The 23,899-nt window shown below is 47.7% G+C and overlaps 1 protein-coding gene and 1 long non-coding RNA gene across 2 annotated transcripts; one reads left to right on the top strand and one right to left on the bottom strand.

Annotated features, from left to right (window-relative positions):
* Window positions 1–733: 733 nt before the first annotated feature.
* SLC35E1 (solute carrier family 35 member E1) lies at window positions 734–19,298 on the top strand. The gene is made up of 6 exons (XM_026500442.4): window positions 734–1,168; window positions 1,554–1,624; window positions 3,752–3,889; window positions 5,105–5,230; window positions 15,526–15,771; window positions 16,205–19,298. The coding sequence occupies exons 1-6, from the start codon at window positions 751–753 to the stop codon at window positions 16,433–16,435; spliced, it is 1,230 nt and encodes a 409-aa protein (XP_026356227.1). The 5' UTR covers window positions 734–750; the 3' UTR covers window positions 16,436–19,298.
* Window positions 19,299–19,507: 209 nt separating this feature from the next.
* LOC130543601 (uncharacterized) lies at window positions 19,508–23,866 on the bottom strand. Its single transcript, XR_008959073.1, has 2 exons — window positions 23,616–23,866; window positions 19,508–20,700 (listed from the first exon to the last, which is right to left on the bottom strand). It is a non-coding gene; the product is annotated as an uncharacterized LOC130543601 (long non-coding RNA).
* Window positions 23,867–23,899: the final 33 nt, after the last annotated feature.

Raw genomic sequence — 23,899 nt, 5'->3', positions numbered from 1 at the left:
CTGGAGACAGGTGCGGGAGTAGGCTACCATGGCCACGGCTCCCGAATTGGCCAGGGGACCTCAGCCAAGTCGCCTCCTTTCTCTGGGCTTCGGTCCGTCCGTCTGTGAAATGGGGACGGTCATACCTACCGCACAGCACACGTCGCAGTGGTTCCCAGAACGAGCTCCCAGAGACCGGGCGCTCCGGGCTAACCCTTCTTTTGGAGTCCGGCCATGGAAGTCGCTCCCGTGTTTTTGCAGAAAAAACTTAGCCTATGGAAAGCTTTTCTCTTGGTTTCTTTTCCGGAAAGGTCTGGTCTTTTATCTTTGGTGTCCGCCGTCGCCCGCCCATCAGGAATCTGGTTGGAGGGTGCCGATGTAACATGGGAATCGAGGTTTGACCCCCTAGCTCGATGGCCCGCTCACAGACGTCGACGAGACAGGGCCTTTGCACTCCTGCCCATTCAGCTCCAGCCGCGGCTCCGGGGTCCCCCGGCCCGACCCGCCGCTGGGGAAACCCCGCTAAGCTGGGGTCCGCGTCCCCACCTTCCGCTTCCGCGATAGGCACCGCCCCGGCCGGAAGCCCACCAGAGGGGCGGGGCCTGCGCCCGCTACGTGGTGGCAGGCGCGTCGGCCGGCGCGAGGCGGTGACGCGAGGCAGCGGCCACCAATGGAGAGCGGCGTTGGCCGGCGCGCCCGCCCCTACCCGACCCCGCCCCCGCCCGGCGTCTGGCCGTCGGACGGGCGGGAAGAGGTGGCCGCTGGGGCAGGATGGCGGCGGCGGCGGCGGTGGGCGCGAGCGCGGGGGGCCCGGCAGCGGCGGGCGGCAGCGGCGGGGCGCGCGAGGGCGCGCGCGTGGCGGCGCTGTGCCTGCTGTGGTACGCGCTGAGTGCGGGTGGTAACGTGGTCAACAAGGTGATCCTGAGCGCCTTCCCGTTCCCCGTGACCGTGTCGCTGTGCCACATCCTAGCGCTGTGCGCGGGGCTCCCGCCGCTGCTGCGCGCCTGGCGCGTGCCCCCCGCGCCGCCCGTCTCGGGCCCTGGGCCCGGCCCGCATCCGTCCCCCGGCCCGCTGCTGCCGCCGCGCTTCTACCCGCGCTACGTGCTGCCACTCGCCTTCGGCAAGTACTTCGCATCCGTGTCAGCGCACGTCAGCATCTGGAAGGTGCCAGTGTCCTACGCGCACACCGGTGGGTGCCGCGGTCGGCCTGGGGGGCGGCGGCCGGGACGCACCACCCGGGGTTTCGGCGCTTGGATAGGAGTCCGCTGGCTGGGTTGCGGCCCGACGGCCTGAGAAGTCAACTTCTGTCAGGAGGGCGCTGGGGGCCAACGAGGCTTTTAGCAGGGGAGGGACTCTCACAAGGGTTTTGGGGAGGGAAGTGGCTGAGAAGAGAGCTGGGAGCTGAGCACGGGAATCAAAACTGTTGGGTTGGGGGAAGCCCCACAGAAGAAGGTCTGAGGAGGATGGAAGGACTGCTAAGCTCTCCCATCGCACTAGTGGAGTTGGGACAGGGTCCCAGGGTGGGGTTCTGGGACTGGGGCGGCTCCCTGAGAGCCCCTTGCCTCTCTTTGCAGTCAAAGCCACCATGCCTATCTGGGTGGTTCTCCTGTCCCGGATCATCATGAAGGAGAAGCAGAGCACCAAGGTAACCCAGGAGGGTTCTGGGCAGGTGGGGGCCCCAAGGGCTTCCTGGCTGGTACCCAGCTGGTGACGTGGTCCAGTCTCCTGGCTTCCTCTCAAATCAGGAAGTCAGCTTAGAGGCTTCTGGTGGCCTTTTACTGCTAATGTTCTGTGATCGCTTTGGAGGCAGTGGTGTGTGTCCCTGAGTTGCTTGTGCTCTGTGGTCTCGGGGACGCTCCTGTCCCTCTCAGGCCCAACTCTCCTTCGTGTTTTGATTCCCTACGTTTGGTTGCTGGTAGGCAATGACTTGGGCCCATCATGGCCAGGCACCACGTGCCCCTCCAGGGGGACCAGGGATAGAACATCTGATGCCTGGCTGGAACTCTGACAAAGTTTCACTTCTTTGCAAGTGACTGTGGTCAGGTTGGGGACTTCTGGGGTCGGAAGTGAGATTGCCAGTCCAAACAGCCTGATTTTGGCAAAATCCAGCAAAGTCTTCGAAATAAAAACCACTAGGAATTGTGAGTGTCTGGGAATGGAAGTGAAAGCAACATGCAGAGCCTAGGACTGCATGAGGAAGATGCTTTGGGCACAATCCAGAGTCTGTTCAAGATGCCAAGCCAGGGTATTTCCTGGCTTGGGGCGAGAGAAGCTGTGGCTTCAGCCAGAGACAGCCTTGCTCCGTGTCCTTAAGTGGAAGTGGACTCCTGTTGTCCCAGCTGGAATCCATTTCATGCTGGACAGAGCGCTTCTTTTCTACGTGGTTGGTTTCTGGCATCCCGTATTTTATGTAACCCAGAGTGGCGGTGCCCTGGATCAGCTTATGGAAATTGGGCCACCTCTGGCTGATTTTTTGTTTCAGCCTTTTTCTTTGCGAGACCTGGGTGTGCTCTGTAGCCCACCCCCTGGGTGATGTCAGGTGTGACTTGTCTCCAGGTCGGAGTTGCCCGGAAGGTGTGCAGCTTAATCACTCGATATCACATCGTGTTTATCAGGTTTCCCTGTTGTATGGGACATTGTACCCAGCTTGGGCAAGGAGCCGGGATCTTACACAGTGAGGAGGGACTGAGGAATGGGCCAGGCAAGGACAAATGATAAAGACAGAATATGTATGGGCCCACCCTGTGAGACAGATAAGGCAGGTATAATTGTCATTCTTGATCTCAGCTGAAGAGATGGGACAGAAAAGGGTGAGTCAAGTGCCCAAGGCCCACAGCCAATAGTAGGGGAGCTAGAATTGAGCCCCCTACCCAGTCCAGAGCCCTTGCTCTGTTCTCCAGGGATGGATGAAGCGGCCTCACCAACCCCTCCTAAAATTTCTGCTTTAAAGTGTCCTTTGTAGGAGGAGGGTGAGCTGGGAGTCAGAAAAGCTGGATGTCAGAAATGGATCCTATTTCTCTGCAAGTTTGGAGCTATTTAGCCCCCTGAGCTCAGGAACCATTGCATACACTTGGCCTTGGAAAGCTTGGACCTTCTAGAAAGCCTCCTGTCACGGTGCTCATTCTTCATTCAGCCGGCACTTGTTGGGTGCCTGCTATGTGCTGGACACCAGGACAGAGCGGTGAACAAGGACCTGCTCTAAAAGCACAGGGATGCAGACGGGCCCTTTTAGTAGGTGGAGAGCACTGCTGCAGAACGCGCAGCAGAGGAACCTGACGGGGTCTTGCGGGGGAGGTGAATGTTCTCCTGGTCTGTGAGCTGAGACCTGAGGGGGAAGGAGGTCTCTAGCCAGAAAAGGCATAGAGGGAGTGTCCCAGCCGAGGGTAATGGCATTTTGGAAGAGACGAAACTAAAAAGTACCTGGCCAGCCTCTCGGAAGATCAGGGTTTTAGACCCTGGTGTGTTGATGGCGGCAGCTGGATAGAGCTGTTAGGGCCAGCCCCAGTTTGTGGCCTGAGCAGGGGTTCTTAGTGTAAGTGACGGTGCAGGGAGTGGGGCTGCACACAGTGACACAGCCCTGCCCCCAGGGACTCTGCCCCATCTTCCCCCCGCACCCCTCCAGCATCACTATCACAGTAACAGTGTTGACCAGGGGGTAGGTGGGGTCCCATTGCTGAGGGAGGGGAGAGCAGCTGAGGCTTTCCTCCAGGCATCTGTGTCAGGCAGCCTAGCTCAACTCCGGCCGTCAGCCCCTCCTGCCCTCCTCCCACAGGTGTACCTGTCACTCATCCCTATCATCAGCGGCGTCCTGCTGGCCACTGTCACTGAGTTGTCCTTCGACATGTGGGGGCTCATCAGTGCCCTCGCTGCCACACTGTGCTTCTCGCTTCAGAATATTTTCTCCAAAAAGGTATTTGGGCACCATCTGGGTTATGTCTGATGATTGGGGGTGGCATGGGTGAAAGAGTGGTCAATAGGGATTTCTGTGGTGTTGGAACAAGAAAAAAATCCTGGTGCCCTTCTACCAGTTTTGTGTTTGTTGTTTCATTTTTTTTTAAGAGTTCGTTTCCTCTTATAAAATTAGCATATGCTCTATGTGAAAATATAGAGAAAGTGCCCCCCACCAAATCAGAAAACTTACTGAGCACCTACTATGTGCCAGGCACCATAGTGGGTGCGGGAGATGAGTAATCAGTAGAGACCTGCCCCTTGCCTGGGGGTTTCCGTGCTGAGTAAAGTCACAGTACTGTCCCCTAAAGAGAACTACTGTTAATGCTAGGGGTCTTTTCTGCACAGTTTTTAGAGTTGTAATATTATAGATACATTTCAAAATTTTGCTTTGTTCATTTACTATTTATAACATTCTCCCATATCATTAAAAAATATTGCTCTAAATCCTGTAATACACTCTTTTCTGACACGACAGTTAATGCGGTCAGTTCCCCTACTGCAGTATAGGCTGTTTCCAACTCTTCATCATACGTAATGCAGTAATGGGGGGGGCGCCTGGGTGGCTCAGTTGGTTAAGAGTGTGCCTTCGGCTCAGGTAGTGATCCTGGAGTCCTGGGATCAAGCCCCACATCAGGCTCCCAGCTCAGTGGAGAGTCTGCTTCTCTCTCTCCCTCTGCCCCTCCTCTTGCTCCTTTTCTCTCTCTCTCCTCTCTCTCAAATAAATAATATTTTTAAAAAAACCAACAACAACCAAGTAATGCAGTAACGAACATCTCTGTGCATAACGTTTTCTTGTCTGTCAAGTTATTTCCTTACATAGGTTTACTGTTCTTGGGTCGGAGTGTATGAGATACTTATGGCTCCTGATAACACTTTGCCTCGTTGTATTCTGAAACAGCTATATGCGAGTTTAGACATAAGCCAGTGGGATTTAAGAGTGCCTGTTTCACTGCAACTTCACCAGTACTGAGTGTTGCTGGTTTTTTTTCATTTCTCAGTCCTTCATATTTGTTTGGGACATCTTTGTCTCATTGCAGGTGCGCTTGTAGGTTTGGTGGTCAAGGTTGGATGTCGGGGCTAATGTACAGTCATTGTATTTAGGACCTGGGTAATTGGAGCCCTTCTTGCCACTTAGAGTTTCAATTGGCCTTTACAAAGATTTTCTTCTCTTTAGGTATTGAGAGATTCACGGATCCACCATCTCCGACTCCTGAACATCTTGGGCTGCCACGCTGTCTTCTTTATGATCCCCACGTGGGTCCTAGTGGACCTTTCAGCTTTCCTGGTCAGCAGCGACCTGGTGAGTTGGCCAGTGTGGTGAACACACCCTTTTCTTGATTAGTTCCAGATTAGTTGCTTTGCTGGGGAATTACACCTGTGTTGACTCTGGGACATCTGGGGCCCTGGCAGCCAGCCGTCTTAGCACTCAGCTTTGTTATGACTCATTTCTCATGCAGTCGAGGAAGTCGGCTTCCTTTGCATTTCCTCCTCCAGCAGGCTAAATCTCAGGTGTCAACAGCTGCTGCATTTGTGCCAGTGGCATCAGGAAGAAAAAAATGCCAGCATGGCCAACTCTTCTGTCCTGACAGTCTGGTTCAGGTGTCACTTTGACTTGTTAAAACTGCGCTTGCATTGCTGGATTCCTTTCTCGGTGTCATCTCTGTCTGTATTCCCATTTACTGTGGTGGTATCCATAGCTCTCCAAGCACAGGAAAGAGAATCTTCCCACCACCTGCAGGGCCAGCCTCCAGACAATGCAGTAGAAACTCACACGGAGGTGACAATGATAAGGAGAAGGTGGGCGTGGTTTTCCCAAGTCTGAGTTACAGAGAGTGGAGTAAATGTGTATTAGGACTTAATGAGGCCTGATGGAGTTCTTGAGTTTGGTCTGTAATCCTCAGCACTACCTGTAGGCATAGTGCACATTATCTCCAGGCTCTAGTTAAGAAGCCTGGCTCTGTTCTAACTTCCTTTCCATATTGATGATCTGTAAGTTTTCTGCAAAGAACTTTCCATCTTTGACCAGGACTTGTTTGTTACCTTAAAGTACACGAAAGTTCACTGCTGCTCTTTTTTTTTTTAATTACCAATTTTCAGAGAAGAGTTCTAGCCTATTGCAAATGTTAATCACTGGGTGGGGGGGGGTTTGTGGGGGGGACAGTGAAGGAAGGTCCTATTTTTTTTTTTTTTCAATATCCTTGTGGACTCCTGTGTCTGTTGCGTATCTTACTCTTTTCATATTCAGATTATCCTGTCCAGGTCAATGTAGTCCTTCCCATTGGCTCCCTGTCCTTTCTACAGCACAGGTCAGCCTTTGGTAGCTTTTGGTCTAGCAGGATGTTCTCATCTTGCGCCTCGCCTGTCCCAGACCTGCAGTCGTCCACTCCTTCGGGAACCCGGGTTGGCCGTAATAGAGAGTGCTGTCCAGAGACACAGCCTGAGCACCGTGTGTGCTCACCGCTGTGGGGTTGGCCTTGCTTCTGAGTCTCTGCGGTGACAAGCTAGGAAAGTCCTATTGGGGCAGAGGGGAGAGTTCATACCAATTCATTCCAGTGCCAGTTTAACATTACAGGACTTACAATTGCTGTGATTTTTAAATTTATGTCTTTTCTGGTACACTTGGTTCCTTGCCACATTTGTTCTTTGTTTATCCTACCCCAACTATTCACGTATGAGAGTCTACTGAACACACACATAATCGCTGCAGAGTGCGAATCCCCACAGGACAACTGCAGGTGGGATACTGAAAGAAGTTTGAGGTTTCTTTGTTGCTCTAGTTGTCCGTAGGACATGTTCCATTAAAGATGTACAATTGTAATACTGTGTTCTTTTTTTTCTTTCTCTTTTATTTTATTTTTTTTTAATTTTGGAGGAAGAGAGCACTAGCAGGGGGCGGGCCAGAGGGAGAGGGAGAATCCCAGGCAGACTCCACGCTGAGTGCAGCGGAGCCTGACACCAGGCTCGATCCCAGAACCCTGAGATCATTACCTGAATCGAAATCCAGAGTCGGATGCTTAACTGACTGTGCCACCCAGGCACCTCTGGTATGCTGTGTTCTAAGGGCAATGGAAATAATTGTTTTCAGTGTGCCTATATCACCTACTTGCCTAGCTGGGTTCTTTTCATTCCATTTGTTTCCCTTTTTTAGGCATTTCTTTTCTTTTCCACACCGAATTTGTCAGACCTTTATATTTCTAAAGCCAGATGGTATGAGAAAGTTTATTCAAAGTCTGGTTTCAGTCCCTGTCACCTCCCCACTTTCTTGTCCCTCCCCCCTAGGTAGTCATTTTTATGGTCTTGGTTTCCCCTTTCAGTGTTTCTTTTGGCACGTATAAACAAATCTGTATATATTCCTACCTTTCTTCTCCTTACACAAAAAGCCACTTTTTAGATAGAAAAGAGCACCTTGCTATTTTCACTCAGACATGTTCTGGGGATCACTCCCTATTAACATATTTACATTTAGGTCTTTCTCCTTCTTTTTATCGGCTGCAGAATATTGCTGATAGCTTTGGTGTCCATTCTGTCATTCCATCCTATGTTACAGCTCCTTGGTGTCTGTATGAGTACATGCACACAGTATGTACTGACAGGTTGTGCTCTGGGCACTTTACTTGTTTTTTTATTTGTATTCAGGACATTTTTTAGTTTTCTTTTAGTGATTACCTTTTTGGAATACCTTTAGTAACCTGTGTCCTTTCTTGAGGCCGTAGATACTTCTTACCTTCATGGGGCCCTTAGACACTGGCATGGTAGCCCTAGGAGCGTGCAGTATTTGATGGTGCTGCAGTCTGAAGGCAGGGTGCCCACCTATCTGGGCTCCTCCTCTGTGCCCCAGGTCTCCCACACAGATGCCAGTGATTTAGCTCTGTCCCAGTCCTGGGCTTTCTAGTGGTGGGGGCAAGGATCATATAGGAGTGCATGTCCTGGAGGGTGGTGTGCCACGTTACCAAGAATCAAAGGCTCCAGTGGGTAGTTCCTGTACACAGGCAGCCCCCTGCTGACAGCCGGGCTGAAACGAGGCAGGGTTCGCTAGACTCTGGAGCAGGTGGCCTGGTTTTAAAGCTTGGACAGGATGAGTGAAGCAGCTGTTTGAGAACTGGAAGGTAAAGGGCAGCAGACAGATTTCAGAGTAGTGCTGAGTCAGCAGTCAGTTTGCCTCTCTTTTGTCTCCAGTATGTCCAGCTTGGACTTGATGCAGCCCGAAATGCAGAAGTGGGCACAGGGTGAGACAGAGCCAGAGGCCCTCTCCTTCTGGATCAGGGAAATGGGAAAGGGGATTCCTGACACTTAGAGCAGGGGAAATCCCCTGTTAGGGATTTTTATAATTTTTGTTTCTTGGTTCTCTTGTGTCCCAGGCCCCTGGCAATCCCGTGGTGGTGGCGGCAGCAGGGTCCCACAGCACCTGAGACGCTGAGTGAGGGTAGCCTTCCTCTGCAGTCAGAGAGTGGGATCAGCCCCCACTGAGTATTTTTGTCTTTTTATCTGCCCACTGCTTGGTCCCAAGTGGAGGTGCAGTTGTAGGAAGGACACAGCAGAGTGGGGTAATTAAGCCCCAGTTGTCTGATTAGAGGACTGAAAAGGGGAACTCTAGGAAATGGCAAGTACCAAGGTAATCATGGAGAGGGGAGGCTGGTCAAGCTTGTAGTCTAAACCCAACTGAGTGTGCTAAACAAAATATCAACATTCCGTATAGGATTTAAATAAGACCTATAGTCTTATAATATTCTAAATATCCAGGGTATAATCCAAAATTACTTGGCATATGAAGAACCATGAATATTTTAAGTCTTGTAGGAGATAACAGATACCAACACTTAAATGACACAGATATTGGAATTACTAAACAAAGACTCTATTTTTTTTTAAAGATTTTATTTATTCATTTGAGAGAGAGAGAGCACATGAGCAGTGGGGAGGGGCAGAGGGAGAGGGAGAAGCAGGCTCCCTGCTCAGCAGGGAAGGACCCTGAGATCAAGAACTGAGCTGAAGGCAGACGCTTAACCGACAGCTACCCAGGTGCCCCTTGAACAAAGACTTGAAAGCAACGATTATAATCATGTCCCAAGAGGTAAGGGTGAGGGTGCCTGGGTGACTCAGTCAGTTAAGCATCTGCCTTCTGCTCACGTCATGATCCCAGGGTCCTGGGATCGAGTCCCACTTTGGGCTCCCTGCTCATTGCAGAGTCTGCTTCTCCCTCTACCCTTCCCCCCTGCTTATGATCTCTCTGACTCTCTCTCTCTCTCTCTCTCTCTCAAATAAATAAAATCTTTTTAAAAATTAAAAAGAGGAAAGTGTGAATATTCTTGAAACAAATGGGAAGGATGAAAAATAGGAGAAATAAATGGAAATTTTGGAAATTTAGAAATAGTAACAAAAAAGTCACTGAATGGACTTAATAGTAGAGTGGAAATGACAGAGGAAAATCAATAACTTGAAGACAGATCAAGAGAAATTACCCAGTTTGACCCACAGAGAGAAAAAAGACTAAAACACAAGCAAAAAAATCTGGAGGCAGCCAGAGAAAAATGATGCATTACTTATAGGAGAACAGCAGTTTCAAATGACTGTGGATTAGGGGCGCCTGGGTGGTGCATTCAGTTGGGCAGTCAACTCATGGTTTCAGCTCAGGTCCTGATCTCAGGGTCGTGGGACTGAGCCCTGTATTGGGCTCTGCACCCAGCGAGGAGTCTGCTTCAGGTTTCTCTCTCTCCCTCTGCCCCTCCCCCTGCTTGCTTGCTCTCTCTCTCTGGAATAAAATCTTTTTTTAAAAAAAAGAAAGAAACTCTGAACACCAAAAAGAGGTGAGATAACATTTTTAGAGTACTGAAACTATTAACACATAATTTTATATCCGGCAATATAGAATCTCCAGAACCATTAGAATTATAAAACGTCAACAAGAATAAAGAATAATACCATCAACCAACTGGATATCTATCTCATTGACATTTATAGAACATCCTACGAACAATAGCATAATAGTCATTCTTTTCAGGTATTCATGGAACATTCACCAAGATAGACCATGTTCTGTGTCATAAAACAAACTTTAACAAAAGTTCTGAAAACATACTAAGTATATTCTCAGAACACAGTAACAGAAAGGTAACAGGAAAATCTCCAAACATTTGGAAATTAAGCAACATATTTCTAAATAATCCATGGGCCAAAGAGGAAGCTTCAAGGGAAATAGAAAATATTTTCAACTGAAGCAAAACTGACCCAGAAAAAAGAAGGAGAAGGAGGAGACGACAACAACATTACAAATATCAGGAGTGAGGGAGGGAATATCACTATAGACCTCACAGATATTAAAATGATAAGAATACTACTGACAACTCTATATACCTAAATTCAACAACATAGATGTAATAGATCAATTCCTCATAATCCACAGACTACCAAAACTTACCCACCCAAGATGAAATAAATAAACCTAAGTAGTCCCATAGCTATTGAGGGAATTGAATTCATAGTTTAAAACCTTCTAAAAAGAAATCATCAGGCCTGGATGATTTCACTGGCAAATTCTACCAAACCCTGAAGGAAAAATAAATACCAATTCTATACAGTCTTCTCTAGAAAACAGAAGACAAGGGGACACTTTGGGCCATATAACAAAACCATTGTTCCTCATGGATAATGAGGCAAAAGTCGTTAACAAAATAGCAATGTATAAAAAACATAATACACTATGACAAAATGGGACCTAAATCAAGAATGCAAGGCTAATTCAGTATTTGAAAATCAGTGTAATCTGTAACAGTCTAACAAAGAAAAATCACATATTCGTATCAACTGATGCAGAAAAGGCGTTCGACATAATCCAACATCATTCATGAAAAAAACAATATCAACAAACTAGAAATAGAAGGAAACTCCCTCAACCTGATCAAAGGTGTTTATAGCTAACATAATGATGAAAGACTGGAGGCTTTACTGCTAAATTCAGGAATAAGTTCAGGATGTTCACTCTCAACATGTCTGTTCCACATCATACTTGACATCCTGGCCAGTGCAATAGGACAAGAAAAAGAAATAAAGGAAATAGATTTGAAAGGAAAAAATAAAATTTTCTCTAACCAACAAAATCTTATTCTTTAGCATTGATTTAATTATAAATAATTGCTTGGATTTAATTTCTTTCCTTGGAAAAGATGATGAAGAAAATTGAGATACATTACTGTATACAGGCATACTTTGTTTATTGTGCTTAGCTTTATCACACTTCACAGATACTACGTTTTTTACAAATTGAGGGTTTGTGCCAACCCTGCATCAAAGAAATCTATTGGTGCCATTTTTCCAGTACCATTTGCTCATTTTGTGTCTCTGTGTTGCATTTTAGTAATTCTCACAAATCTTTCAAACTTCTTAATTATTATTGTGTTGTTACAGTGATCAGTGATCAGTGATTATGACTCGCTGAAAGCTCAGATGATGGTTAGCATTTCTGATTAATAAAGTTCTGTACATTTAATTAAGGCATGCACATCTTTTAAGACATGCTATTGTGCATTTAATAGATGATGGTATAGTGTAAACATAACTCATATGTGCACTGAGAAACAAAAAAATGCACTTGACTTGCTTTATTGCAATATTTCCTTTATTGTGGTGGTCTGGAACTAAATCTGCAATGTGGCCAAGGTATGCCTGTGTGTGTGTGTGTGTGTGTGTAGATAGATACATATTACATTTTTTTAACATAGAAAAGCTGATTGGAAAATTTACATAGACAGGCAAAAGAACTGGAATAGTCAAAGGAAGTCTCAGAAAGAATAAACTTGGAGAAATCACATTATTCAATTTTAAGACTTAGTATAAAGGAACAGATGCTGGTGAAGGGAGGGACACAAATCAGTGGAGCAGAATTGTGTGCAACTAAACACACACAAATCTGGGTTTTGACAGAGGTTCAAAGGCAATCAAAGGGTAAGTCTCTTTAACACATGGTGTTAGAACAATTAAGACATCGATATGAAAAATCTGAGCTTTGACTTTGACATCACACATTATACAAAACTTAACTCATAGTGCATTCTAGACTTAAATGTAAGAACAAAAATGATAGGGGCGCCTGTGGCTCAGTAGGTTGAGCATCTGACTCTGGATCTCAGCTCAGGTCTTGATCTCAGGGTTGTGAGTTCAAGCTCTGCACTGGGCTCCACGCTGGGTGTGGAGCCTACTTAAAAAATTAAAAGAAGTGCTATAAAATGATAACCTTTAGAAAAAAAGAAGAATAAAACAGGAGAGGGACACCTGGGTGACTCAGTCTGTTGGGCATCTGCCTTCAGTTCAGGTTATGATGTTCCTGGGATAGAGTCCCACGTCAGGCTCCTGGGAGCCTGCTTCTCCCTCTGCCTGCTGCTCCCTCTGCTTATGCACTCTCTCTGACAAATAAATAAAGTCTTAAAAAAGAAAAAACAGGAGAAAGATCTTTATGACTTGGAATTAGTTCTTAGATATTACACCAAAAGCAAAGTCCATAAAGAAGAAATTGGTAAATGGAGTTTCACCAAAATTTAAAACTTTTGGTCTGTGGAGACACTAAGTGAAAGAAAAGAAAGGCTACCAACAGGGAGAAAATGTTTACAAATGATAGAAGACTTGTGTTCTGAATATATAAAGAACTGTCAAAACTCAATAGTCAGAAAACAACTTGCTTAAAAATGGGCAAAAGACTTGAGCAGACCCTTTCCCACTGAAATTCCCCAGATGGCATATAAATAGGCAAGTAAAATATGTTCAACATCATTAGTGACTAGAGAGAAACTAAAGCATATGAGGTACCACTTCATACCTATTAGAATGGCTACAATAAAAAAATATACAATACCATGTTTGTCAAGGATAAGGCACAGCTCGAATGCTTATATATTGTTGGAGTAAATACAAAATGGTACAACCACTTCAGAAAACATCAGGCGTTTCTTCTGAAGTTAAACTCACTTACCATATGACCTAGCAATCTCATTTCTGGGTGTTAATTTTAGAAAAATGAAACTCAGGGTCCCACAAAAGCCTGTACACACATATTCATAGCAACTCTACTCATGATCTCATGACCACTAAAAACTGGACACAACCCAAGTGTCTTTCAACAAGTGAGTGGAAAACAACAACAACAACAATAAAACCCCAACTCTGGTACATTCATACAATGGAACATTACTTGGCAATCAAAAGAAGTCATCAGCTATTATTCCTTACACAACTTGGATGGATGGCGGAGGCATCATTGCTGAGTGAAAGAAGCCCATCTGAGAAGGTTCCGTTCTGACTCATTTCACTTGTAGGTCAATCTCTTAGACAAACCTACAGGCACCTGGGTGGCTCAGTTGCTTAAGCGCCTGACTCTTGATCTCAGCTCAGGTCTTGATCTCAGGGTTGTGAGTTCAAGCTCCACATTGGGCTCCACACTGGGTGTGGAGCCTACTAAAATAAAATATAATAAAATCACATTAAATTAAAAATAAAAGACAAACCTAGAGTGAAGGAGAACACATCAGTAGTTCCCTGGATTGGGGGAGCGGATTCATACAAGGAAGCTTGGGAGAGTGTTTTGGGGTGACGGAGCGGTTCTGAATCCTGATTGTGGTGTTGGCTGCGTGAATCAGTGCATGTGTTAAAACACATGGAACTATGCAGCATGAGGAAGAAACACTTGACTTTATTCCAAGTCAATTTTTTTTTTTAAAAAACCAGGATTGGCTGGGTTCCTTTTCTGAAAGATATCTGTGCAAGCTGACTGGCTTGTAAAAATAGTTTCTAAGTCCATATCGGTCACCTCAGGGAAAGACCCCTAAGAGAACAAGCCCACTCACAACAAAAGCATGCTGATGGGCTTACGTGCCTTACAGAGGCTATTATCCCAACTAGGGGCAAAGTCAGAGTGACCTTGAGGAGGTCACCTAAGTGTAACTTGCTCTCCTTCGAGAGGACCTCATGATCCTTCGTCCCGGGGTGGTGGAGACGGAATCAGGCAGCCATTCTAAGACTTCCAGCTCCCATCCTGGCAGGGCCACTAAATGCCACCTTCCTGAAGGGACCCAGCTGTGTCCTCCTGTGGCCAATACCAATGCAGCCTGAGAATTGGGATGCAGAGAGCAAGTGCCACTGAGCAGCTGTGGTTTTGTTCCCTGGACTGAGCCACACTGGGTCTGGAGGCTGCTGTGTCCTCAGAGCACAGGGACATGGGGATTCTCCTAGCATTCCAGACTAGGTGAGACACTGGAGCTGTCCATGTCTGGTGTACTGTCTCCTGAGGTCGTTCCACTGGCCTGGCATCCGTGCCCTAAAGCAGCCTCTTGATTCCCCAGGACTGGTACTGAGATGGGACTGTGGGAGGTGGGGAGGCATGGGAGTGGTGCCGCCTGCCTTCTGGTGTCTGGCCCTGAATAGATGTCCATAAATGTTCAGTGCTGGGCATCCCTGGCCACCTGGCCAGGGCAGCACCCACCTGACTGTTGCCTGCTGCCTGTTCTGGGATTAGCCCAGGCTCTCTGGGGGGGGGGGGTTCTGTGGTCAGGATGTCTGCTGGTTGTGGGTTAACTTCTGGGCCCCCTTAATCAGAGTGCTTCATTCTGGTGAGGGTCAGATGATTCAAAGTTTTGATGCCATCCCGGGTTTGGGTTGGGGTCCTTTTAGATACTTTCACAGCCGGGATCCCTGGTGATCCTCAGGGCAGCAGCATTGTATGGGCTCAGCAGGGATCAGTCTCTTCTGTTGCATAGAGGAAGAAAGTGTGACCTGAAAGGTCAAGTGACTTGGCGGGGGAGGGGTCTCCCAGTGACAGGGCAGACCCAGGGCTTCTGGCTCCTAGCCTGGGGCTCTTTTATTACTAGGTTCTTTGCATACTCCTAAAGGGGCTGCCTCCCCAGGGCCTCCCCATCCTGTAAGCACGCATTATGTCTGCTACAGTCTGAATGTTTGTGTTCCTCCCCCCCAACCACCAATTTCTATGTTGAAACTCACCCCCCAGGATGATGGTATTAGGTGGGGCCTTTGGGAGGCCCTAAGGGTGGAGCCCTCAAACAGGATTGGTGTCCTTATAAAAGGAGACCCCAGTGAGCTCTCTACCGCTTTCCGCCACATGAGGACACAGTAAGCAGACCCTGCCTGTGAACCCGGGAGCTCACACCAGACACTGAGTCTCCTTGATCTATTGTTTATAAGCGCCCCCCACTCCCTGCCCCCCGTTTGTGGTATTTTGTTCTAGCAGCTTGATTGGACTGAGACAGTGTCCAGTAAGCAGACCCTGCTCTGCTAACCCCAGAGCTCCCAGTCCTTACTGTCAGGAACCAGGGAAGCTTGAGTTCACATCGTGCTCTACACCCTTCGGGTACACCTGCCTTCGCCTCTTGGAGCCTCCCCATCCTCAGTAGGAATGAAGCGAATTATCATCATTGTGCCAGGTGTGCAGAGTGTCGTGACGGTCAGGTTGTGCTATCGAGCACCTGTTATACACCACACAGCTGGATCTGCTCCCCACTGACACTGACCCCAGTCAGCCACTCTGTGCCCCTCGCCCTGCATCTGCTGGGGCTGGCATGTGACCCCAGTGCTGTTCTTGCTTCTCTGTCTCTATAGGCCTATGTGTCCCAGTGGCCCTGGACGCTCCTGCTCCTGGCTGTCAGCGGCTTCTGTAACTTCGCCCAGAATGTTATCGCCTTCAGCATCCTCAACCTCATCAGTCCTCTGAGCTACTCTGTCGCCAATGCCACCAAGAGAATCATGGTCATCACAGTGTCCCTGATCATGCTGCAAAACCCAGTCACCAGCACCAATGTCCTGGGCATGATGACAGCCATCCTGGGGGTCTTTCTGTACAACAAAGTGAGTCTGGGGTGGGGGAGGCTGTTCCCTCCAAGCCCAGGGAGGTACCAGGAGTTGGTGGGGGGAGAAGAAAGGGACCTCAGCAGGAGCTGAGAGGCTGGGGCCAAAGCTCCAGCTTTGTCACGGACTGGTTTATGGTGTTGGTATGGCCCTACCCGGCGCAGCCTTCCTTTTCCCGTGTAGATGATTCTAGGTCTGTGCCAGACTCCAGCCGTGGCTCTTGGGTCTACAGAGGCTTTGTCAGAGGTTTCGCTGTTGGGCCCAGTGCAGAGACACATGTGGCTAACAGGGAGGCCGGCCATGCCTGAGGCCTGCCTCGGTCAGTGCTTCAGTGGGCCTTGAAGGGCTGCTTGGATGCGAATTGCTCCCCTCTGTGCTGTGTGCGGGCGCTGGAGAAGGAGCCCACGATCTCATTGCTCTCTTGACCTTGCAGACCAAGTACGATGCCAATCAGCAAGCCCGGAAGCACCTCCTCCCCGTCACCGCTGGGGACCTGAGCAGTAAGGAGCATCATCGGAGCCCCCTGGAAAAACCCCACAATGGCATCCTCTTCCCCCAGCACGGGGACTATCAGTATGGCCGCAACAACATCTTAACAGATCACTTCCAGTACAGCCGGCAGAGCTACCCAAACTCCTACAGTTTGAACCGTTATGACGTGTAGAGTCTAGAGGGCAGGGCGGGACCGTTGTGTGACTCCTTCCCCCACTCCCTAGCAGTACGAGAAACTTCTGACAACCAGTGAATGTACAACCCAGCTGAGGGGACGGTGCATAACCATCAGCAGACCCTGGGCTTCCCAGGCCCCTGGGGGCAGCAGGACGCTGCCCTGCAGTAAGAACCACTGCCCTCGAGCTCCTGTGTTCCAGGCCCTTTCTTCCTGGAGTCTGTCATCTGAGGGCTGTGTTGGTATGGAGATCTTGGCCAGCTTTTTACTTTTTTTTGTGGACTTCTTCCCCAAGTCATGTATTTGAGAGTTCTTGTTCTGCTTTCCAGATAGTATTTCCAGCTAACTCTCCGAAAAGGCGGGATCGCTGTGGATGCAGACCTCCGAGCAGGCAAGAGGGTTCCTGGGCGCCAAGGAAGGGACTTGTAGGGTGGTGCTTGAGAGTGACAGACTAGCCGCTTTCATTCTGCTGCTCAGATGGGTCAGGGCTGAGGCAGGCATGGAGCAGAGGAGCGCCAGAGTTTATTAAAAGCATCTCCAACAACAAAGATGGACCCAGTTTCCGGTCAACCCCATGGCCATTTGCAGTTACTGGCAAATGTCCCAAAGAGAAAAGCTCCTGCAATTAGCCTTGAATTCTTGGAGCCTAATTCTTTGACTTGCACATCAGAGTTGGTGTGTGTCCAGACCGAAGGAGGGCAGCTGCACTCTCCTTTGCCCTTGCTCCCCTTGCCAGAGCAGGGCCTCTCTCCTCTCTGGGGATAGCGAGGAGGAAGTGATTACCGGGCTGTCCGAAGGAGCATTAGGAAATCATGTCAGTGTTTCAAGCTCTAGTTCTGTAATACTCGTTTTGTCTTTTCTGAGGAGTCCTCACCACTTCTGTGATGACTTAGTAGGATGTTTGGTGGGGCGATGTTAATTTCATGAGGATCTTGCATTTTTCTAGGGAATATTTTGTAGTTGTATTTATGCCTTGGTCCCCTGTAAGGTGGACTCATGAGGGAGGACTGGCTTATGGATTGAAAACCCTTTTGTTCTTAAATGTTTAAAAACAAGAAAAGCTCCCGACTGGTGATGCCTGTCTTGTTGGTACATTTCAGCATTAGTAGGAAGCGATGAAGTGTTTTCAAGCTCCTAAAGGCCCCTGCTGCTGAAATCTGAATGAATCAAGAACATCATCTCAGTAGTTTGTGTAATAGACAAGACCACAGCACTTTGATTCCATGACCTGATCTGGTGGTGTTTGCATTAGGATCTGAATCATGTCCTGGTGAAGGGGAGGAGGGGCGAGCTCGACACTATGGTTTGGGTTTGGATAAATCGGATCAGGAAGATTATGTGGCCCCAGCAGGTAGCCCATGTGCCAAGGTTCCACTAAGCATCTCCAATTTCCCCAGCGTCACAAGAGGACCCTGCCCTCACAGAGGGGACCACTGGCTCAGCTGGTGGGGTCTTCGGTGATATCTGTCTTCCTCCTTCAGCACTGTGCCCAACCTCTTGAGTGGGCGCTTGGAGCAAGCAGCAGATGGGACAGTGGGTCACCCTTTACCTCCTGGTGGTTGAGGCATTTTCCCACCAGAGGAAGCACCGGATCTTATGTTTGATTCCTGGTTTGGTTACTTTGTCAGCTTCTGAATGGGCTGTTCCTGGAGAGGTCACCTGGTCCCCTTCTGGCCTGAGTTTACACACCACCAGCCTCAGGTCCCTGTACCGTTCATTTGCTTTATACTTACTTTGGTCCCAAGTTTTGAGACAGTTGCCGTGTAAAACGGGAAGGAGAAATCCGGAAGGGGATTTGGGAAAAGAGCTTGCTGAGTGCCTCCATCAGAGGCACTACGATCCGTAGCTGAACTTTTCTCACTGGGAAATAGCAACAAATGGGGATAATTTTGCACCACAAAGATATTACAGTAGTCTTTGTGATTATAGTAACTGATTCCTTGTACAGATAATTGAACTCCAAAATGAACTTACACGTCTTTTCAGGTTTAATGAAATTTCTGATGTTGCTAAAATTTGTATATTAATTTGTTTCCCTTTTCCAATGCAAGATCTGCTGGTGAGGGGAAATGACTGGTTTTATTACGGTTTATAAATTAATAAATGGGGTATTTAATTCTGTACATAAATCTACAGCAAGTACATACACTGGAATGAATGAGACAATTGTATTAGACCAAATCATCAGATCAAAAGACAAAGACATACTTTTGAGACTTGAAGGTTCAGAGCTGACATTGACCTCCTGAAGGCCAGTTTTCCAGCCACTTTGGCCCTGGCCCGCCACCCCACTCCCACATTCACATTCACAGCTCTGTTCCAAACCGTCACCCTCCTCCCTGCTGGGGTCTGTGGTAGCGAATTAGTCTACCCATCCATGGTATGGTCTTGCCTGTGACACTAACTCAAACCCAACTCCTTCATTTTACAGAAGGGGAAACTGAGGCTCAGAGGGCATTTTTGAATAGTGTTTGTTCACTATTAGAGACTCGGTGTGGACTTTTTAAGCACCTTATTTTAAGTCATTCGTTATAGGGAAAATCACACCCCTTTTACAAAGGAGGGAAGCCAAGTATGAAAGTGAAGACGTACTTGGGATTTCCGAATTTTGCTGTGTATTTGGCATACATCATAAAACAGGCCCTTTATTACTGCTAGGACATAACCAGGCCCGGATACCTTAAGGTCTCACAGCCTTAAGGGGACAGAACATTAAATTATTCAAGGAACTGAAAATTGTGAATTTTTTTCAACTGTCACTTATTTTCAAGATTTAAATGCTATAGACTTCTGTGGGAATGATACCACGTGTATACTCATTGATGGCATTTACCAAAAATAAACGATGGTCTCCAGGGAATCACGATTGGGTCTTAATTTGTCAGTGAGGGTCTTTCTGAGTGACCCTGTCTTCAGTGTGCCCAGCAACAAACAGGAGAGACAGAAAGAAACCAACTTGACTCTCACATCGGAATAAACTGCAACCTTTTATTTTTTTCCTGAGCCAAAAACTAGGACATGTGATTTGTAAATTTACGAGATGGTAGAAGAAAACTAGAATCACAGCTCAGCGGTTAATGACATGCCTTTATTGACCAGAGGAACACGGAAAACCCAAGAAGGTGCGGCGGCTGTGCTTCTGGAGCGCATACTGAGGACCTACCACATGCCCAGCACACCGGTGCGTTCTCGCACACATCCTTATAACCCCTTCATGTTAAGCTTTATTAACCTTGCTTTACAGATGAAAACAAGGCTCACAGGGGCTGGGACTTTAGACTAAGGAAGTCTGCCTCCAGAGCCTACCCTCCCCCCCCACCCCGTTACTCAGAAACCAGGTCCCAACAAATTTCCTTCGGGAGCAGCTGAAGGGTGAGAGTTTCTGCTAAAACAACTGTGCACATCCTCTTGACTCATAATCCTTCTGTTCAATGATTTACTGACACTTAATGCGTGTCAAGTACAGGACACTGAGATACATAAGCCTCAGAGCACTCCGGGCTTCATTTATGGATGTGTAACTAGGTAAGTGGTATATAGGTGCTGTATTGGAGGTATGTAAAAAATGCTAAGGAAAATCCAGAGTAATTACTTGAGGGGAGTGGAATGTTTTCATTCCCAGGATATCTTCTCTGCGTATTTTGTATTTTATACATCTCATTTAACCATTAGCACCCAAGATATTAGCCCCATTTTAGCGGGAAGTAGAAACAAGGTCCAACTCGGCCAATGGAGGAAGGCCAGAACCCAGGAGTGTCTGACCCCAAGCCAGGGCCCTTTGCCCTGCAGAGCAGCCAAGATAAAGTGAGCGGTTTTGTTTGGCCTCACCTTTGTCATATATTCTTAAGGTGATCTGGTGCCATGTGAGGTGTATCCTTTCATTGCAGTTGCCTTGGCCACACTGCCAAGACCCTGAAGGACCCACCCTGTCTGGGCGACCTGGTGGCTTTGTAGACTGGCGCCGCAGCTCCAACAAGTCAGGGCCTGTTCCTGCAGAGAATAAGAGCTCGTGCTGTGCGTGGCCCCATTGTTCAGACACCAGTCTCAACTCATACCTGGGAGTGTCCTTCCCAAGGACGGGAATACTCCCGTTTGTCTCCCCAGGGCAACTCCTTTGTGACCAGAGGCTTGCTCGGTGACGTGATGAGGTCCGAGGAATGCTGCCTGCTCCAGATGGGAACAAGATCTTCTCTGTTCCCACATCATTCCTTCTGCCCTGCCTTCGTGCCTTCGGCTAGTTGACCACAGTGGGGGGTCTGTTACTGTAGGAAACGAGGGGACAGTCACACCAAGCTTTGCCTTTATTGAGACTACAGGCCTGGATGGGCCTGGAGTTCCTTAGTCACCCACTACTTTTTCTAGTAACAACTTCTGTATATTTGTTACATTTGAAAAAAATTGTTAAAGCTAAAAGACATCTACATTCTACAGATATCAAAAAGAATGAGATCTGTGTACAGAGAAAACAATTTCCAAAATATATTGATATATAAATGTGCTTGTGAATATACACTTTATTTCTAAAAAGACACACAAAAGACTGGACACAGCAGTTGCCTCTGGGGATATATACACGTTTTTTCCACAACAGGCATATGCATATTATTTTATAATCTGCTTTTAAAAACGTGCCAAAAACATTTCCCCTTCTTATTAAATACTTTCTTGATTTTGTGTGTCTGTGTACATATTGTAGTATCCTATTACAGGGATATGCTCTACTTAACCAACTCCTATTACTGCACATTTATTTATACACCATTTTATGCGATAACTGTGCCATGCACCTGGTAGCGCCTACTTCTGACTTGGGATAAATTCCTCACAGCTTGTTCGCAGATCAAAGTGGGTATGCATATGGCTTTAAACTTCTTTCCATTTTGCCTCTTAGATGAGTCCCATCAGCAAGTTCATCTCATCCAGGAAGAGTGCGTTTTACTTGGTTCCTTAAGAGCTGTGTTTCCAGGTTCTTGGAGACCATCTGTGCAGAAGTCTCTACTTTTGGCAACTCTGCCTTCTTCGGACCTGTGGATTCTAATTTGGCCCACTGAACTGAGTCTGGGTGAGGCCACATGGAGCTTGAACGCTCAGTCTCAGGTGTTTTTAACATTAAGAAATGAATATAACAGTGGTCACAGGTCTACAATCTTTTGAAGGGACAGTTGAGCATTATCAGTATTAAATGTGCACATCCTACACTAAGACGCTTTTAATAGCGACCTAAAAATTGAACCAACCCCAGAGACTCCATAGAGTCTGGCTTGAATGTACATCCACACCACACTGTTCTAAGCAGTCATTAAAAATGACCATACAGGGGCACCTGGGTGGCTCAGTTGGTTAAGCCTCTGCCTTTGGCTCGGGTCGTGATCCTGGAGCCCCAGGATTGAGCCCCACATTGGGCTCCCTGCTCAGTGGGGAGTGTGCTTCTCCCTCCGACCCTCCCCCCCATACTCTCTCTCAAATAAATAAAATCTTTAAAATCTTTAAAATAAAATCTTTATAAAATCTTTAAAAATAAATCTTTAAATAAAATCTTCATTCCCATAATAAAATCTTTAAAAATGAATATAAATATAAAAAATATATATATAAATTAAATAAATAAAATCTTTAAAAAAATGACCATACAGATTCATTAACCTGTTTTGGCTCACAGATCCTGTTAAGAATCTGAAAAATGCTGTGTATCTTTAACTCACGAAAACACATATAGGTACAACAGTGTGCTATCTCTGAATTCCACCCAAGGCAGATCACAAATTAAAACGCTGATACAGATCTTCACTGGCATGGAAAAATACGCACACTATCCAAATTACTGAGCTTTATACTACACAGACCAATCTCACGTGCTCCCTTTGCCTGGAGTATTCACGTAGCTCACTCCTGATTAGGATCTCAGTACAACCCTCACTTCCCAGAGGCAGACCCCACCCTCCTCCCTTATCAAAAACTGTGTTGTTTTCCTTAATAACACCGTTGTAATGACGTATTTGTTTACTGATTTATGGGTTTCCGCCCCTCCTAGACTACAGATCAGGAAAGCAGAGCCTGTGCCCACTCCATCACAAGCCACATGCAGCCTGCTTTTTGTGAACCAAGTTTTTACTAGTGAACATTTGCAATCAATTAATGACAGGAAAGAGCAACTTAGAACCGCAAAAAAGCATTCCATTCTTCTCCTTAGTAGGCCTGTATTTTAAAAACTAATTATTATTATTTTTTAAAGATTTTATTTATTTATTTGACAGAGAGACAGCTGGCAAGAGAGGGAACACAAGCGGGGGGAGTGGGAGAGGAAGAGGCAGGCTCCCTGTGGAGCAGGGAGCCCCATGCGGACCCTGGGATCACACCCTGAGCTGAAGGCAGACGCTTAAGGACTAAGCCACCCAGGCGCCGCTTAAAAACTAGATTTTGAACGCCGACAATAAAAAATATTAGGAGTATTTTTCTCTTTGGCTATGTAAGTACCTACATGATATACTCAATTTTGCCCGTTGGCCCACATGCCCTAAATATTTGCTATCTGGCCCTTTACAGAATAAGTTTGTCGATTCCTGGCCTAAAGCATTATCTTGCATATAGGTGGCAATCCATAAGCGTCAAATGGATAAATCTGTAGCCCAAAAAAGAAGAAAAAAAAACGTATCTAAAATACATGGACATTTATTTGCATAGAAAAGATAGGGAGGTATAGCCAACCAAGTGTTAACAATGGCAATCTCAAGAAGGTCGGATTACGGGGACATCCACAGTCTACGCTCTGTAACGTTTACTGATACTTGTACATCGTTCTCTTTCCCAAGCGTGAGCACACATTCACTTCGTCATCATTTGAGAAACAATGTGACTGCATCTTTGAGGAAGGTGCCTTGCTCTCTGGGCGCGCAGTCTAGAAGACCGGGCACCCGCAGGTCGTGGGCACTCAGTCCATGCCGCTCGAATGACTGCACCGAAGCCAGGCGAGCCCCAAGAGGACGCAGGGTGAGGCCGGCGGGGGTAGGGAGGTCCCCCGCCCCAAAGTCTTCCTTACCAAAGCGTTGGGTCGAGCGAAAGAAACTGAACGGGAGATCTTGGGAACCTTAATAAGCCCAGTTCCATTCCCTCCAAGCCCGTCGCCTCCCGGTTCTACTTCCCGGTGTCGCGGCCCGGGAGCCTCCCGGACGCGCCTCACCTCGTAGTCTTCTCACCGCAGCCCCCCGGGGAGGAACTCCCCAGAGCCCTGGTCCAGCGGAGAACGCGGCCTACCAGGCCCTCCAGCGGCGACGCGAGCCTGAGAGGACGCCCCGGCCATGGCTAACGGTAGTGTGCGCCGTTCCATCCGTTCCGGGGCGTAGCGCGACAGTGGGCCACCCCGCGCAAGCGCGGGAAAGCCCCTGCGCGTGCGTACCGCTAGCCCCTACCGCGCGCCCGGCCTCGCGCGGCTTCTTCCCGCCCGCCTTCTGCCCTCACTTCCGC

This window comes from Ursus arctos, unplaced genomic scaffold (genome assembly GCF_023065955.2).
Source record: "Ursus arctos isolate Adak ecotype North America unplaced genomic scaffold, UrsArc2.0 scaffold_14, whole genome shotgun sequence".
Classification (NCBI taxonomy): domain Eukaryota; kingdom Metazoa; phylum Chordata; class Mammalia; order Carnivora; family Ursidae; genus Ursus; species Ursus arctos.
Note: the sequence above shows the minus strand (reverse complement) of the source record. Positions and strands in the feature narration are given on the sequence as shown.

What these genes read in the sequence shown, in the direction of transcription:
- SLC35E1 (XM_026500442.4), top strand. Translation starts at nt 751, where the DNA reads ATGGCGGCGGCGGCGGCGGTGGGCGCGAGCGCGGGGGGCCCGGCAGCG. An exon ending in AGTGTCCTACGCGCACACCG is followed by an intron (nt 1,169 to 1,553) that starts GTGGGTGCCGCG and finishes CTCTCTTTGCAG; the next exon opens with TCAAAGCCACCATGCCTATC. An exon ending in AGAATATTTTCTCCAAAAAG is followed by an intron (nt 3,890 to 5,104) that starts GTATTTGGGCAC and finishes TCTTCTCTTTAG; the next exon opens with GTATTGAGAGATTCACGGAT.